Source organism: Stylophora pistillata, chromosome 8 (assembly GCF_964205215.1).
Source record: "Stylophora pistillata chromosome 8, jaStyPist1.2, whole genome shotgun sequence".
NCBI classification, from domain to species: Eukaryota; Metazoa; Cnidaria; class Anthozoa; order Scleractinia; family Pocilloporidae; genus Stylophora; species Stylophora pistillata.
In genome coordinates this window covers 21,277,558-21,292,958 of record NC_142526.1, presented here as the reverse complement: position 1 = coordinate 21,292,958, position 15,401 = coordinate 21,277,558, and the positions used below count along the sequence as shown (strand labels likewise).

Genomic DNA, 15,401 nt, shown 5'->3' with positions numbered 1-15,401 from the left:
AATCACGTAATCAGGCGAGGAAGCCCGCGCGCATTCCGAGACCACAGTATTGTTTTTCAATCAATGGACTAGGTAAAGAGATACGATGGTTTCTACCTCTTGAACGAGCACGGTGACCTATACTTTCTATTGCATAATTTTGGCGAACAAATTATTCCCTTCAAATCGGAGAAATTTAAAAAAAAATTCATCAAAGGGAAAAAAAATATGAAGTGGAGTTGCATTGTATGCATTGGAAAATGTGAAACACACTGTAAGAAGGGACCTAGAGGAAGATTTTGAAGTCATATGGATAGAAATGCAACTGAATAAAGTGAATTATTTAATTGGACGCGTATAAAGGGCTCCAGACGAATCCCTTGAGGTTTTTTATTATTTGGACGATGTTATGAGGCATGCGACTAAAAATGATTCAGAAGTCATTGTTATCGGTGATCTCAACTGTGACATTAATAACACCTCAAGGCAGACAGAGAGGCTGCTGGGATTTACCATAGTCAACGAACTTGAAAAACTGATAAAAGAACCAACCCGTGTGACTTCGACATCAAGCACTCTTATTAATGTGTTAATCACCTCAACACCCAGGTTGTTTAAGAAGGCAGGTGCAAGCAGTATCGCTTTTGGCGACCATTATCCCATCTTCGGTGTCATTCATGGCCCAGCGACTCGTCCGAACAAACATCAGATCATAACAACGCGCTCCTGGAAAGACAAAAATGTAAACGATTCTATGGCAGATCTGAAGCAAGCTCTATGGAGCCTGATCGAGTCTTTTTAACGACGTTAACGGCATGTGTTAAGCCTGGGAATCACTGATGAAATATCTGATTGACCAACATTTTCGGCTAAAAAAGAAGTGTATTTGAAGACAGACACACCCTTGGCTTGACAGTACTGCTCTTAAACTCATGAAAACACGCGATCAAGTAGACAAGAGGGCAAGAAAGCCGCGACTGTCTTCTGATTGGAATGAATATAAATCCCTTCGAAATCTAGTCACCACTATGAACAGAAAAGCCAGGAAGATATGAGCTCGAGGAAAACCGCAGTAAACCCAAGGCCTTTTGGGACACAAAAAGTTAAGTCTTGCCCTCCAAGAAAAACCGCACTGAGATTAACAAGTTATTGGTCGATGGTGAAGAGCTAATCGACACGCGTGACATCGCAGATTCACTGAACGAATTTTCTACAACAATCGCTTCCTCGTTGTTAGCTAGTCAGCGGTCCCACTGCTACCCAGTTGAGCTACAACAGGCGAACCCTTTAACGGTTCCCAGTCACAGCTTCATCTTTCGCACCGTGAGTGAAAACGACATTTTCAAGGCTTTACGAAACCATGGACATATCTAAGGCAACAGGTGCAGACACCATTCCAGCTAAAGTCATTAAAACTGCAGCACCATACATCAGCAATGTTGTAGCTAAGTTATTCAACATATCCTTTAGACGCGGCCGCTTTCCGTCCACCTGGAAAACGGCAAGAGTGACTCCTTTGTTTAAAGGAGGGACCCAGACCGAACGTGATAATTACAGACCAATTTCCATCCTTTACTGTATCTGAAAAGTGCATGAATCGTTTGCCAACACTGATCTTCAAGGTTTTGCAGCAGACACTGACCTCATCAGTGACCACCAATTTGCATATGCCAGGTCTTCTTCCACCACAGTTGCGCTCATCGTAGCTGTTGCTTCAAACTTGCCATCGACAAGGGCGAAAAAGTTGTCTGTACTTTCTTAGACCTAAGAAAGGCTTTTGACGTAATCGAACACATCTCGATCAGCAAATTGTCAAAACGCGGAGAGACTGGAAACGAACTTGAATGGTTCAAAAGCTACTTACAGGGGAGAAACCAATTCGTGTCCTACGGAAGTGTCGAGTCTGAACGTCGTTTAATCACGCACGGAGTTCCGTTAGGTTCAGTTCTCGGACTTACTCTATTCAACATCCATATAAACGGTATCACTGACACCTGTACAAATAGCGAAGTAGTACTATACGCCGATGAAACGGAAATTCACGCCAGCGCAAAAGATGTTAGTACAGCAGAAAAACGAGTCAACAAAGATCTAGAGAGTACTGTCACATGGTGGAACCAGAATGGTTTAATAAGTAATCAAAAGAAATACGAGGCCATGTTGATCGGATCCAAGCATTTAGGAGTTACAATCAGTCAAAATATGACTTGGCAAGATCACGTTTCTTCGGTTGTCAACAAAGTCAACCAACGCCTTGGTGTCCTGAGAAGAGTAAAACAGATGCTACCAATCCAATCCCGTCTAACTCTCTACAATAGTCTCATCCTTCCCTTGTTTGATTATGGCGACATTGTTTGGGGTGATAAGAACAACTCCACTCTAATGGAAAATGTTCAGATTCTTCAAAATAAAGCTGCTACGATAATTCTTGATCGCCATCCGCATGACTCAGCGTCCGAAGCTCTTGATTCTCTTAGTTGGAAGCCACTGCATCTCAGGCGAGGTTTCCATCGTTGTACAACGATCTTCAAGTGTTTGAATGGTCTTATTGACTTTGATTTTAATTTTGTTAGAAATAACTTCATTCAAAATTACAACACGCGTTCCAAAGACGATTTTCATTTATCTCGCGTAAGAACATACTGGTTTAAACAACGTTTTACGTATCAGAGCGTCGTAGACTGGAACTCTTTAAGTCAAGATATACGTGACACCGCTGTACTTTCTTACTTTAAATCTAAGCTTAAACATGCATTTTAGTTAAACATGCGTTGTCGACTGGAAGTAGGTTTCTATTCTTATCTAGTTCTAGCTTAGCTTTTTAATTTTTATTGTAATTCTTTTGTAACATAGCAGGGCCTCACTGAAGAGCACCTTTTGGTGAAGTGGGCTCCCTGTTAAAATATTGTTATTATTATTATTATTATCATTATTATTATCATTATTATTAATATTATTATTATTATTATTATTATTATTATTATTATTATTATTATATGCTGTTAAAAATACCCGAGCGTTACCGATTATCCTCGACGGTAAACCAATGAAACAGTCAGATTGCGGTTTTATTATTATATATACTTATTATATCTCGTAACAGGATGTTTGTAAAGGCCCAGTGTAGAAAGTGTTTAATTTAGATTATTAGTGGCTGCCTCTTCGAATTGGTTATTTTAAATTCCTCCTTACCTTCCAGGGGTCACAGATAAATAGGTTGTACAGTAGAACCTGTATTAAGCGGTCATCCACGGGGTGTGGCGGGGTTGTGACCATCAAATACAAGTCGACTGCTTCATACAGGTTCTCCAGAATAGAGGTGCAATTAAAAAAAAAAAAGATAGAAAAGCTATTTTACCCCACAATTAACCTCTTAACAAAAACTTGCTCAAAAATACTATTAAACATTGATTTCGGAGATTTTTTCTTGAAAGATTATTCTTAGCTTATTCAATAAGCTAAGAATAAGTTGGATATATCAACAAAGTTGAAATGATAAATTAGCCACCGTAACGATTACAAAAGCTGACGTTTCGAGCGTTAGCCCTTCGTCCTTCGCTCCGACGAAGGGCTAACGCTCGAAACGTCAGCTTTTGTAATCGTTACTGTGGCCAATTTACCATTTCAACTTTGTTGATATATCCAAATTATTTCGTTACCCCCACCGACGCAGCCCCAAACAGTTTCTTTAGAAACTATCAGCCTTTACTCATAAGAATAAGTTGAGTGGTTCTGCAATACAAGTGGAAGAAAATTCAAACAGACCGTCGGAACTTAGTAAAGGACAGTCTGTTCCTCCTCCCTTCCTCTCCCTTTTTGGTCAATAAAGGATAATTAATCTGTTGATACATCTTGACATGCCTCATAAGGGTGTGTTAAAAAGACCACATTGAGAGACCTTTTTCCTGACCCTTCTCCCCTTCCCTTAAGAGTCCTTCCTGGGCCCTTGCTGGATCAATCATCGTCAGAAAGTAGGATATAAATGTCACACCATTTCCTACGGTTTTATATTGGAAAAGCTCTTTTTCCTCTTTCATATCTCTACTACACGCACAATATAAAGTACTCTCGAAAGACAGCGCGCTTTAAATAATGATCCTTGTGGCTTTTTTGGGGTGACTAATAATAATATACAGTGTAAAGCAGGCTGTAAGCCATAAATAGTTTATTTGTGTAAAAACAGCTAAAAGGACACTCAATTTGACCGAACAAACTTGTTTCTAATGCCGTCTAGTTAAGGTACACCTCACGCCATCCTTGGGTCGAAGGGTCCCTCTTTCAAGAACATCGCGTGACTGACCAGGTACCAAAGAGAACTTGAAGGTCTGGAGAAAGCGTGACAGCAGAACCTTGGCCTCGATCTGATATATAAAAAAAGATTAGAGCAAGTTAGCTGACTGATGTCTGGTCTTCAGGAGAATAAAAAAGCGGTTCTGAGGTAATGAAAGTGGTTGACCAAAAATTGAAAGCCGTTACAGAAATAAAATTGCCACTGCAAAGGTAACAATTACTTTCCGAAAATATCCTTTAATCACTCATAAGCCACACAAACATTTTCCTACTTCTCGTTAACTCATCTTGCAATTTGACTCGAAATAATGCAGGAAAATATATACGCGAAACAAGTTAAAAGACAGAAATCGAATAACCAGGCCAGGTCCTTAAAACAGCCTAACAACTCCCTTTACATGTCAAAATGTTTCGCTGTCACACGTTCGTTTTCACTAACATGCATGTAACCGCGTCCAGTCTTCCAAAGAACTAAAAGTCTCAAGTTTACCTGGGCGAAGTTTAGTCCGATGCAATTGCGAGGTCCAAGTGAGAATGGGAAGTAGCTGTAATGACACCTGAAAACAGACAAGAAAAGCAAACTTACTACACGTTCTATAGACAAAGCCAAGGATGGATAAGGTTGGAAATAATTGCATGACAAAACCCCTTTGCAAAAAAAAAAAAAAACTTAAAATGAGTCAGCAAGCTATTCCAGCGCATTAGGAAAGATGCCGCCTTCAAAAAAAAATCTAAAAAAAGTATTAAATATGAATTTTTCTCGACTTGTTAATACCTTCGAAGTACTTCATCATCGTCAAATCTGTAAGGGTTGAATTCCTCTGGGTTTTTCCAGTATTCAGGAAAGTGACTGACGACATAGGTGCTCGTCTGCAAGGAGAATCAAACGCACTTAACAAGGCTTACCACTGTGAGCTAACTTATTCATGATAAATTATGGTCCACAGTGACCCACAACTGTCGTAACTTTGACTGCGAGATATTTTCCTTGCGGACTAGCTGATCGCAGGGTTACTCCGACAGCTCGATGGTATACGTAGGGCAGGGAAGGGAAAACATACGATCATGACCTGCTCGCCATTTTGCAACCACTAATCAGTCTCTTCCACCCAAAAGTAACCCTTGGAAACTCGCGCTTTAAACAGGGGAAACAAAAATGTGCAAAAATACTGTACAATGACGGCGACATCTGCAGGTATTTTATATCTTCCGACATCTTGATCCTTTTCAATCTTTCGTATGTTACCAGTCGCTGGTGGGTGACGGCGCAATGTCTCTTTTATCACCTAGATTGATAAGAAAAAAATGTCTTTAACAAGTCTTGATAACCTCTTGGCACTGGGAGTATAAAATAAACTTCACTGACTGCCTTGGAGGGGCATAACTTTGAGTAATTCTCAATTGATTCCCGAACTGAAGTGAGCCAGGACTACATTCGTTTTCTTTACTACGCAATCAAACAGTCGCGACTTCGTTTTCCCGCGCTTCAAGAAGGTAAAATGCATTTACTCCTTCCTTAGCTCAGCTCTTACTCTAATTTCATCGCGTCTGCCAAGTGAAAATAAAAATCTCTTGGTCTGAGCATGACAATGATAACACCACTGATCGCAAAAAGACGCCTTACCAATCCCAATTGGTGGAGTTTAGCCAGGTCATCGAACGAGACATGCTGTTTTTCGCCCAGAACGTCAAACACTTCTCCAACCAGGCTACAAACAAACACAACAGTATATGCATGTTTGTGCACGTGGCAATAGGGAACAGTTGTAATAAGGTGAGTGGTCTGAAAGTTTGGTGCAAGCTTACACGACAAACTACTTAAAAAATGACTTGTTTCCATTCATCATCACGAAGCACACGTACAAGAGCGTGGAGATGATAAGTAGAGAGACAGGTTTCCCATAAGTACTTTCTTCCCCACTGAATTCTTTTGCCACGCGCATTAGAGCGCTTTTCGATTGAGTGTCGTAAAAACCGAAACCAAAGTACTCACAACGGCCAATCAGAAGGAAGGAAAATTAATTTAAGAGCCAATGAGAACTCATGATTGGTTTTAGTTTTCTTGTGAGAGTGGCGCGAGTTTTCTGGACCAATCACAGACCCAAGTACAGCAAATACAACGCAATCCCAGAGTACTGTCGACACTCGACTGGGGAACTAATAACTGGAGACTAATGAGTGAGAAAGACGAAAACCTAGCGACCCACCAGTACTTCTCTCTTACCAAATTAGAAGTGCGAGTATCCCTGAAGGTATAAATAGCCTGGTTGACTTCACCGGCCTCACCTGTCCAGAATATCAGGATGGTCTCCGAGGTCAAGAACACAAAACGCCAACAAACTAGAAGTAGTCTCATGACCTAAGACGAAAAACAAACAAATTTAAATATAAACAAAGTTACCAGCACTTTAGAACTAAACAAAGTGGAATTCGAAAACAGTAGAGGCGTTCGTCATTCCTTACTTGGACCCGTTTTAAGTGGTAGATGCAAGTCTAGCAAGTTCCTGCTACATTGAACAACTTTCAGGTTCATAAAGGGGTATACCGAGGGGTTCTAAGAACCGTTATACCACAGACACACAAAAAAATATCATAAAACATTTTTCAAGGAATGCTACACAGTAAGGTTATTTTTGACAGCTTTCAATTTGGACAAATAACTATATAGAGCATTTAAAATCATTCATTTAGATGGAGGAAATTACAAGTAATAAATACCAGCGATGAAGAAAGTCACAAAATCATCAACCAAGTCTTCAATTCCTAGCTCAGGAATTTCTTCTGAAAACAGAAAACGTAAAGCAAAAGATGGTAAATGAAGAATTACGCACAAAATTATGCTTCCTCTACCTTTTGCTAATCTGACCCTGTCCATGATAAACAACACACTCGGTTAGCAAACCTTACTGCTGAATAATCCGTTGTAATATATCATCAGGGACCTCTTCTCCTCTCGCTATGGCATGCTTTCTCACTTCAATCACTTTCCTTCCCGTTTCACGCAAAAATTTTACTGCCTTTACCACGCGGACTGACTCACTCACTAATTGAACGAGTGACTGACTGACTGACTGACTGACCGACTAACCGACGGCTAACTGACTGACTCATTCGCTCACTCACTCACTCGCTCGCTCGCTCGCTCGCTCGCTCACTCACTCACTCACTCACTCACTCACTCACTCACTCACTCACTCACTCACTCACTCACTCACTCACTCACTCGCTCGCTCGCTCGCTCACTCACTCACTCACTCGCTTACTACGTGATTGACTGGCTGACTTACTGCCGACACACAAGCTGTGTGAGAAACGGAATGAGTGACTGGCTGACTGAGTGACTCACCAACTGATTGACCGACTGTCTGACTAATTATAAGCCTTTAAAACTAACCTTGCTGCTGAATAATCCGTTGTAATATATCATCAGGAACCTCTTCTCCTCTTGCCATGGCATGCTTTCTCACTTCAATCACTTTCCTTCCAGTTTCACGCAAAAACTGCACAGCTTTAACAACTTTTCGTTGGAAGGGATACTGGAAAACGTTGAACTGCAAAACAGTGATGAAAAATAGGTAAAGGTGGTTATTTTGCATCGGAGTTCGCTGGCAATTTCAAACAAATTTTTACCCACAATCGTTTACAAAAATGTTTAGGACACTTGCTATAAGGTAGCACCCGTAAATTGATAACACAGGGTTCTTACACTTTTTCAGGAACCCAACTCAAGGACTTTCAAGGTCTTTTTAGGTCATTTTCAAGGACATTGGCTCTCAAATTCAAGGACCTTTTGCATTAAATAGGAGCTAATAGAAATAAAACACATTGCTCTTTCTTGTTAAAAGTAACAGACAGAAACACATTCATGTCTTTGTAAGGCACAAAATATGTAAAAATCATGTGTCAAACATCATAATCGGACGTGGGGTTTGGAAGGAAAACTCGCTTTCGCACTTTGTGCTAGAAACTTACACTTTCAACACCGGAAACAAAAGAAAACTTCGACTTCGATTCATCTGCACTTATTTTCAAGGACTTCATAGAAATTTTTATGGACCTGAGTCTAAGTTCAAGGGTTTTCAAATCCTTGAAAACAAATATTAAATTCAAGGACTTCCAAGGAGCACGGGAACCCTAATCAGTGAAATTTAAAATTGAACCACCGAAATCACTTTCCAAAATTTCAACGCCTCATAAAAAGGCATTTAGCAGGGAGGGAGGGGTGGGGCACTCTGAACATTGTTTTAGTCCAAGAGAGTAACAAGCATCACAAGCTCAATTTATGGTATATGGGATGGGTGACTGGGGGTCATCTCTTCGACCAATAGTCAGCCACCCACCTCACCCTAGAGCACTTTTTTCTTACCGGTTGACGTTTTTGCACAATGGGGAAGTTGGAAGTTAAATCTTAAACCTTGAGCTTGACGTAATGCTGGATAATGATAAGATAATGAACACACCCTATGGAATATGTCAAAAGATGCTTCTTCTACTCCATGAAAACTCAAAGAGACAGCTTCAGAAAACTTGTTGTCTTTTCCGCTTATAATTTCTAGGTCCATGCCAAATGCCACCTGTGAGTTATAGCAAGTCCAATCAGCTTCAGTATCGTAACCAAGTACAAACATGACAAACAAACACAAGACCTTTTGTAAAGGGTATCTATAATTTAAATGTGTACAGATGACTGTTGACAAAATAGTTTGATAGTGAACAAATTTTAAAACCTCGTAGCCAAACATACTCCAGGCCCTCCCCCCAACACCACACACCTACACATACTTTTTTTAACAGTGCTAATTAGAATCCTGAAAACATTCGGAATAGCTGCAGTTGGCCAGGGGGAAGAGGTGGAGCTAAGGTCACTGTTATGAGAATAATATTTAAAATGAATAAAGCAAATATTTCATGCAAACATTTGGGCATTCAAATGAAGGTGTCCTGGCAAATAACCTTCCACCACAATGGAGGGGTCAATAAGAAAGATTAGAGTCAATATATTTTAACTATATGTATCTGATTGATTTGACAAAGGTAATTAAAGAGAATTAAGAGTACTATGTGAGAATGGAGAATTTTTAAGGGTTAAGTCTCTAGAGAAAGGGGGGGGGAGGAGAGGGGAGAATATGGAAGAGCCCCTCCTCCTTCTACCCAACTAGAAAAGTATTCTCTGGAAACCAGAAATTCTAAGAGGCAAAAGACAAACTATTTTTTTATAAATTACCTTACAAATGACATCTAATGCTGCCTTAGTAAACTGGTTAAACATTTGAATTTCTGTTTGTCCATCAGCCATTGTGCACAGGTGTTCAAGCAACAGATCAGCAGAGGAGTTAAAAGAACCCATCAAATCTTTTAGACTCCTGAAAAATTACACCAATTACATATATTTTATTAACCAAGAGCGAGGGCCGTACTGGGGGAATATCGGCCCGAGGTCTTGACAGTACGGACCGAGCACAGCGAGGTCCATACAAAAATGACCGAGGGCCGATATTCTTTCAGTACAGTCCCGAGCAAGCTTGGTTAATAAGAGATTTATTATAAGACTGAAGTTCAAAGGGACGCAAGTGCAGTATCATTTGGGACCATTCGGGACAGTGCCCGGTCCAATACTGAGAGAATATTGGACCGGCAATAGAGCATTTTGATTGGTTGATTTTAGTTATTGGCCCTCTGACTGCTTGTGTCGTGTAATAATATAAAGTACTGAAGGAATTTTGAGAATGTTTACAAAGTCTTGCAACTGGCCTACTTCTTCTGTTTTCCAATTTGTTCAAGAATTTCCAGATGTCACTTTAATTGAACAATACTCTTACAACTACATTATCATTTCATAAAAAACTTTCAAATTTCGCTCTTTGTCCAATAGAGAATTGCTTACTTGCGATGAAAGGCCGGATGCATTATGGCACGTCTTTTCTTCCAAGACCCATGATCAAGGTTGGTGACCAATCCACAGCCAAGAAATCTAAAACAAATGAATTGTACAAAATCCTGTGAACAATTAATTTTGCAAAATTCAACAGTGAAAATAATCATTAATAATAATGGACAACTGGAAGTCAAATACCCTCCTTGTTGGAATATAGTTTAGGTAAATTAATAACTGTAGTACAGCTAGCTGTTGTGCAGCTGGTGGCAAAATGGTGCCATGAAAACTTGTCAGTTTTTTTTTTTAAGAATATCCAACTTTACAATAGAAGTAAATTCCAAAATTTCCCACTCCAGTATTCTAAATTTTACAGAATTTTGCCATACCTCCCCAGTTCCCCACAATGGGCTGGAGGTTTTCAATCCCAAACTTTCTTGCAATAAAATAAACATTGTGCGAACTCTCTGAGAGTATATATCAGAATGCTTCTCATATAGCGATACGAAGCTGAACATATTCACCACACACAATGTTTTATCTCCTTTTTTATTTTTTTGGTGCCTTGCCGCTTTCACTATCGTTAGTCCTTGTATGTAGTGTTTTTTAATCAAACCCCAAAGTTTCTTTAGGCCCTGCAATGTCTCAAAATTCTGTTTATGGTACTATCCTACATTTTAGTCTCCATGTAAGCCTCACATAATCAAAGTCTTATATTTTTTCTCATAGTTATGGCTCTTGCTTTAAAGGAAGCCAGATCAGTAACTTGATTGAGTTATAACGTATTGTTGGCAACAAAGCTTGTTTTAGTGTGGACTTGCTGTCTGAGTTTATAGAGAGTTCACATAACTGTGTAAAATATAGATTTAGTCTCATGCTGAGTTTTGGATTTTAAAACAAGGCTCTGAAATGAGTCTTCAGTTGTAATTCTTGAATTCCATCTACTGACACACCTTTAAAAGGGCATGCCACCTAGCTTTCAAAATCTTAATACCCTTGGAGTTACAATTCATATATATAAAAAAGGAGGAAATGAAAGAAAAGATGTGGGGGAAAGAAGAAGGTAGGCCAGAAGAATTGATTGAAAAGGAGTTCAAGATAGGACAGAAAGAAAGATAGAAAAGCAAGAAGAATATATAAAGAATACAACTGAAGGGTGATATATGAATCAAGGGAAAGAAGAAAAAAGGAACAAACCAAAACTGAATTAAGACAATTGATACCTTTGTCCAAAAAGACTTCCAAGTATTTCATAGGACATGGCATCTTTTGGCTGGCACTTAACTACAAGCACATCCTACACAAAAAAGGTTAGCTTAGTTTCAGTTGACAAACAGTCTTCGATCAGCTGAGTGAATTTAAACTGGTCATAAATCTAGATGCTCATAAAAGCAAATGCAATCAAATCTTGAGTGTTAATATAGTCACTGTGTTAAATGTGAAAAAAAATATTCTGTTTACCTTAATTAATTCTGGATCAACCACCAGAAGCACAGGAATGTGCCAGAACCAGACAACAAGGGTCCTGCCATACTCTATATGCCTGCATTAGTAAGACAGTAAAAGTCTCCAAATAATTTACTTTCCAAAAATTACAAAAAGAAAGTTCTCTGGAGAGAAAAACATTTCATGTAATTGCATCTTTTTCTGAATAGCCCAAATGAACTTAAAGAAAGTTATTCAATTAAAAAGGGTGGAACAATTCGTGCAGATCTATAAAACACTGCATCTGACAGTCTCTATAATTATGTAGTAGGTAGCTGTCAACACCAAAGGAATAAAGATATTTCTTAAGAAATAAATATAACTGGTAATTAAAGTAGGAATGTTTATTAATTCAAGACACCCTTAATTTGATCTATGATTACCCTAATTAGACATTAAGACTCCACTGCAGGCATCTGGCTTATACCCTTCCAGAACACTAGATGAAGATCACGACAATATAAGCTCCCACAATAAGAGTTAATCAGAGTTCAGTTCATCGTAATTTCAAGCTCCTTTTAACATGAATTCTTATTATAAAGATGTGCTGAAAGAAGTGAGGCCCTGTTAGGGGGGGAGGGGGTATAGATGTCGCCTGTCTGAATTTCAAACTTTGTTACGTTGCCATTTCGGAAGGTTCTGATGTCGCTATCGCAATTTCATTAATGTCGTGCTCGAAGTCACATTTTCATTTCCCTGATGTTGCTCACAGTTTCAATGCCATGTTGCCCATCAGAATTTACCCTATCAGGACCTCAGAAGTATCATGATGGTTGTTTCTACATATTAACCCTTTCACTTCCAAGATCTTATTAGTTATTTTCCTTACTGTCTACCATAATTGATACAACTCTTATGATGTTAGTTTAGAGAATTGGGTATTGGATCGCCAAATAATCTCCTAGTTGTATGTATGCACGATCCTTCGCAGTAAAGCACTATTTGAGCAATAGTGAAAATCAGACCTGAAAAAAATTTCAGGCCTGTACGGGATTCGAACCACTGACCCCTGCGATACTAGTGCAGCGCTCTACCAATTGAGCTAACAAGCCAACTGGGAGCAGGCCATCAAATTAATTCGACATAAACCCGTAGATGATAAATCAAACAACAACAAACATATGAAACATAGGTATGAACTGCGGTTATGAAACGTATGTATGCACGATCCTTCGCAGTAATTCACTAATTGCTCAAATAGTGCTTTACTGCGAAGGATCGTGCAGACATACGTTTCATAACCGCAGTTCATACATATGTTTCATATGTTTGTTGTTGTTTGATTTATCATCTACGGGTTTATGTCGAATTAATTTGATGGCCTGCTCCCAGTTGGCTTGTTAGCTTAATTGGTAGAGCGCTGCACTAGTATCGCAGGGGTCAGTGGTTCGAATCCCGTACAGGCCTGAAATTTTTTTCAGGTCTGATTTTCACTATTGCTCAAATAGTGCTTTACTGCGAAGGATCGTGCATACATACGTTTCATAACCGCAGTTCATACATATGTTTCATATGTTTGTTGTTGTTTGATTTATCATCTATGGGTTTATGTCGAATTAATTTGATGGCCTGCTCCCAGTTGGCTTGTTAGCTCAATTGGTAGAGCGCTGCACTAGTATCGCAGGGGTCAGTGGTTCGAATCCTGTACAGGCCTGAAATTTTTTTCAGGTCTGATTTTCACTATTGCTCAAATAGTGCTTTACTGCGAAGGATCATGCATACATACGTTTCATAACCGCAGTTCATACATATGTTTCATATGTTTGTTGTTGTTTAATCTCCTAGTTGATATTTTTCTTTATTCTCAACACTTGTCTGCTTGATATTGCATTGATATTGTAAGGAGAAATTCAGTATTGGTGGCTCATGGGAGTTAAAGGGTTAAGATGTACCACCTCAAGGCTGTGCTCTGAGGAAAATTGAATGGAGCCCAGTGCTTTGAAACTGTGAAATCCAGGGTGCCCAGCATTTCCTTTGTATGAAAAAACTAAAATTCCCGAGTCGCCCAAGAGCAAAAGTAAGGCACCAGGGGCCACCGGGTGCTGCTAGAACACAGCCTTGCACCTGTTCATAATAATCTGTTTTTTAGTTGTGTTCTTCCTTTTTAAATAATTTTGTTTGCACTAGTGATTCAGGGCTTGACACTAACTGCAGCCCACTAGACACAGCTCAGACTAGTAGAAATTCAGTTTTGGCTTGTGGTTTTCGATTTTCACAAGCCAGTATGGCTAGAAAACAAACTGAAATTGTTGTAACATAGGATATGTCACTAGCAACGTGGCTAGTAAGTTGAAAAGTTAGTGTTGAGCCCTGGTGATTGTCACATGATTTTTCAATATTTTCACCATCATTGTAACCATTGAAATTAATACTTTAAAATGTAAGGTTGTGTGCACGAATGACAAAATGGTGATAAGCTTACCATTCCAGAAACTTTTGATCTGTGGGATAACCTGTATGACGCATAGCACTTATCTGGTCTGCATGGCCCTTAAAAAAACTAACAGCAATAAAGTTGTAAATACCTAAATCAGCATCTAGGACTCCAAACTTGATTTTTAAGCTGTGGTGTTCAAAGGAAGATGGGTTAGCAGAACTTTTTTAATATTGATACCTTAAACAGTAATATGTAGGGTCATACATGTATATCTAATAACAGTGATCAATACATCTTAAGTAAAAATTTAAGATGTTTGGAATAAGAACATGGGGAGGTTTAGTTTTCTAATTTCAGTTTTGAAGGACTTTCTGCTGGTAAAATTCTTCAGTTTCACAATCTTGCTAATGACGGACGCTTAGAAGATTTATTGCCAGAAGTTTAGTCTGCTGCACAGATTAAAAGTGAAGAGTGGAAAAATAATGTACTTATGGCAACAGTGTTTACTATAGCATATATTGCCAAACTGGTTTTTAGGCATAGAGGTGCTGTGGAAATCAGATTGAATGTGTTTAAAACAAAGAGAGAATGATTATGTTTTTTCCCTTCCATGATTCTGTTGTGGACTTTAAAACAAACAAAAAATGAAATTGCCATCATTCATCTAATTTTAGTACCTGGAAATTAAAAGCTCAGGTTTTTCATATGCTAATTACCAACCGAACCTTTCTAAATCTTCAACCCCCCATTAAAAGTAACCACTTCCTTACAAACAATCTTCAAACTAAAAAAAACGGTCTTGACAAATAACTATCAGCCTCACTTGACCCCACTTCTAACACACTTACTGTAGTAAATGGAAATTTCTTTTTTATTTCATGTAAAATACCCAAGGCCACTGACATTTACAAAGTCACTTTTTCAGAGGCTGTTGTTGCCACTCAGCTTAGCCTTTCAAATCACGTTATTATACCTCCCACACACCTGACACGCCCTTAAATCGGCTTTCGCGAGGAATCAACCCCCCTTGAGTAACAACTAGAGCAAACGTTAAGACTAAGTCTTTTCTGAAACAATCGGCGTAAAAGAGCGGTAAAATAGTTCTCCCAAGAGCATTCAATATCCAAGAAGATGAAAACTTCTTACCTCGACATAGGCGGGCTCGGAATGTGTAAGAACTTGTTTCTTTTATAGACCAGATAAGTGGCAAAACTACTTACAAGGACTAACGATAGTGAAAGCAGGGCACCAAAAAGATAAAAAAGGAGATAAAGCATCGTGTGAGGTGAATATTATTCCACTTTGTATTGTTATACGAGAAGCACCTTGATATGGCATACACTCCGAGAGTTTGCACAATGTTTATTTTATTGCGAGAAAGTCTGGGATCGAAAAACC

The 15,401-nt window shown here is 39.0% G+C and overlaps 1 protein-coding gene across 1 annotated transcript; it reads right to left on the bottom strand.

The window, feature by feature from the left end:
- Positions 1 to 3,662: 3,662 nt before the first annotated feature.
- LOC111332208 (cholesterol 24-hydroxylase) lies at positions 3,663 to 15,381 on the bottom strand. The gene is made up of 15 exons (XM_022937505.2): positions 15,150 to 15,381; positions 14,049 to 14,126; positions 11,603 to 11,684; positions 11,365 to 11,438; positions 10,154 to 10,240; positions 9,494 to 9,632; positions 8,730 to 8,843; positions 7,664 to 7,820; positions 6,988 to 7,050; positions 6,556 to 6,628; positions 5,894 to 5,978; positions 5,445 to 5,555; positions 5,045 to 5,139; positions 4,760 to 4,826; positions 3,663 to 4,340 (listed from the first exon to the last, which is right to left on the bottom strand). Exons 1-15 carry the CDS (start codon positions 15,278 to 15,280, stop codon positions 4,200 to 4,202), a joined length of 1,497 nt encoding a protein of 498 aa, XP_022793240.1. The 5' UTR covers positions 15,281 to 15,381; the 3' UTR covers positions 3,663 to 4,199.
- Positions 15,382 to 15,401: the final 20 nt, after the last annotated feature.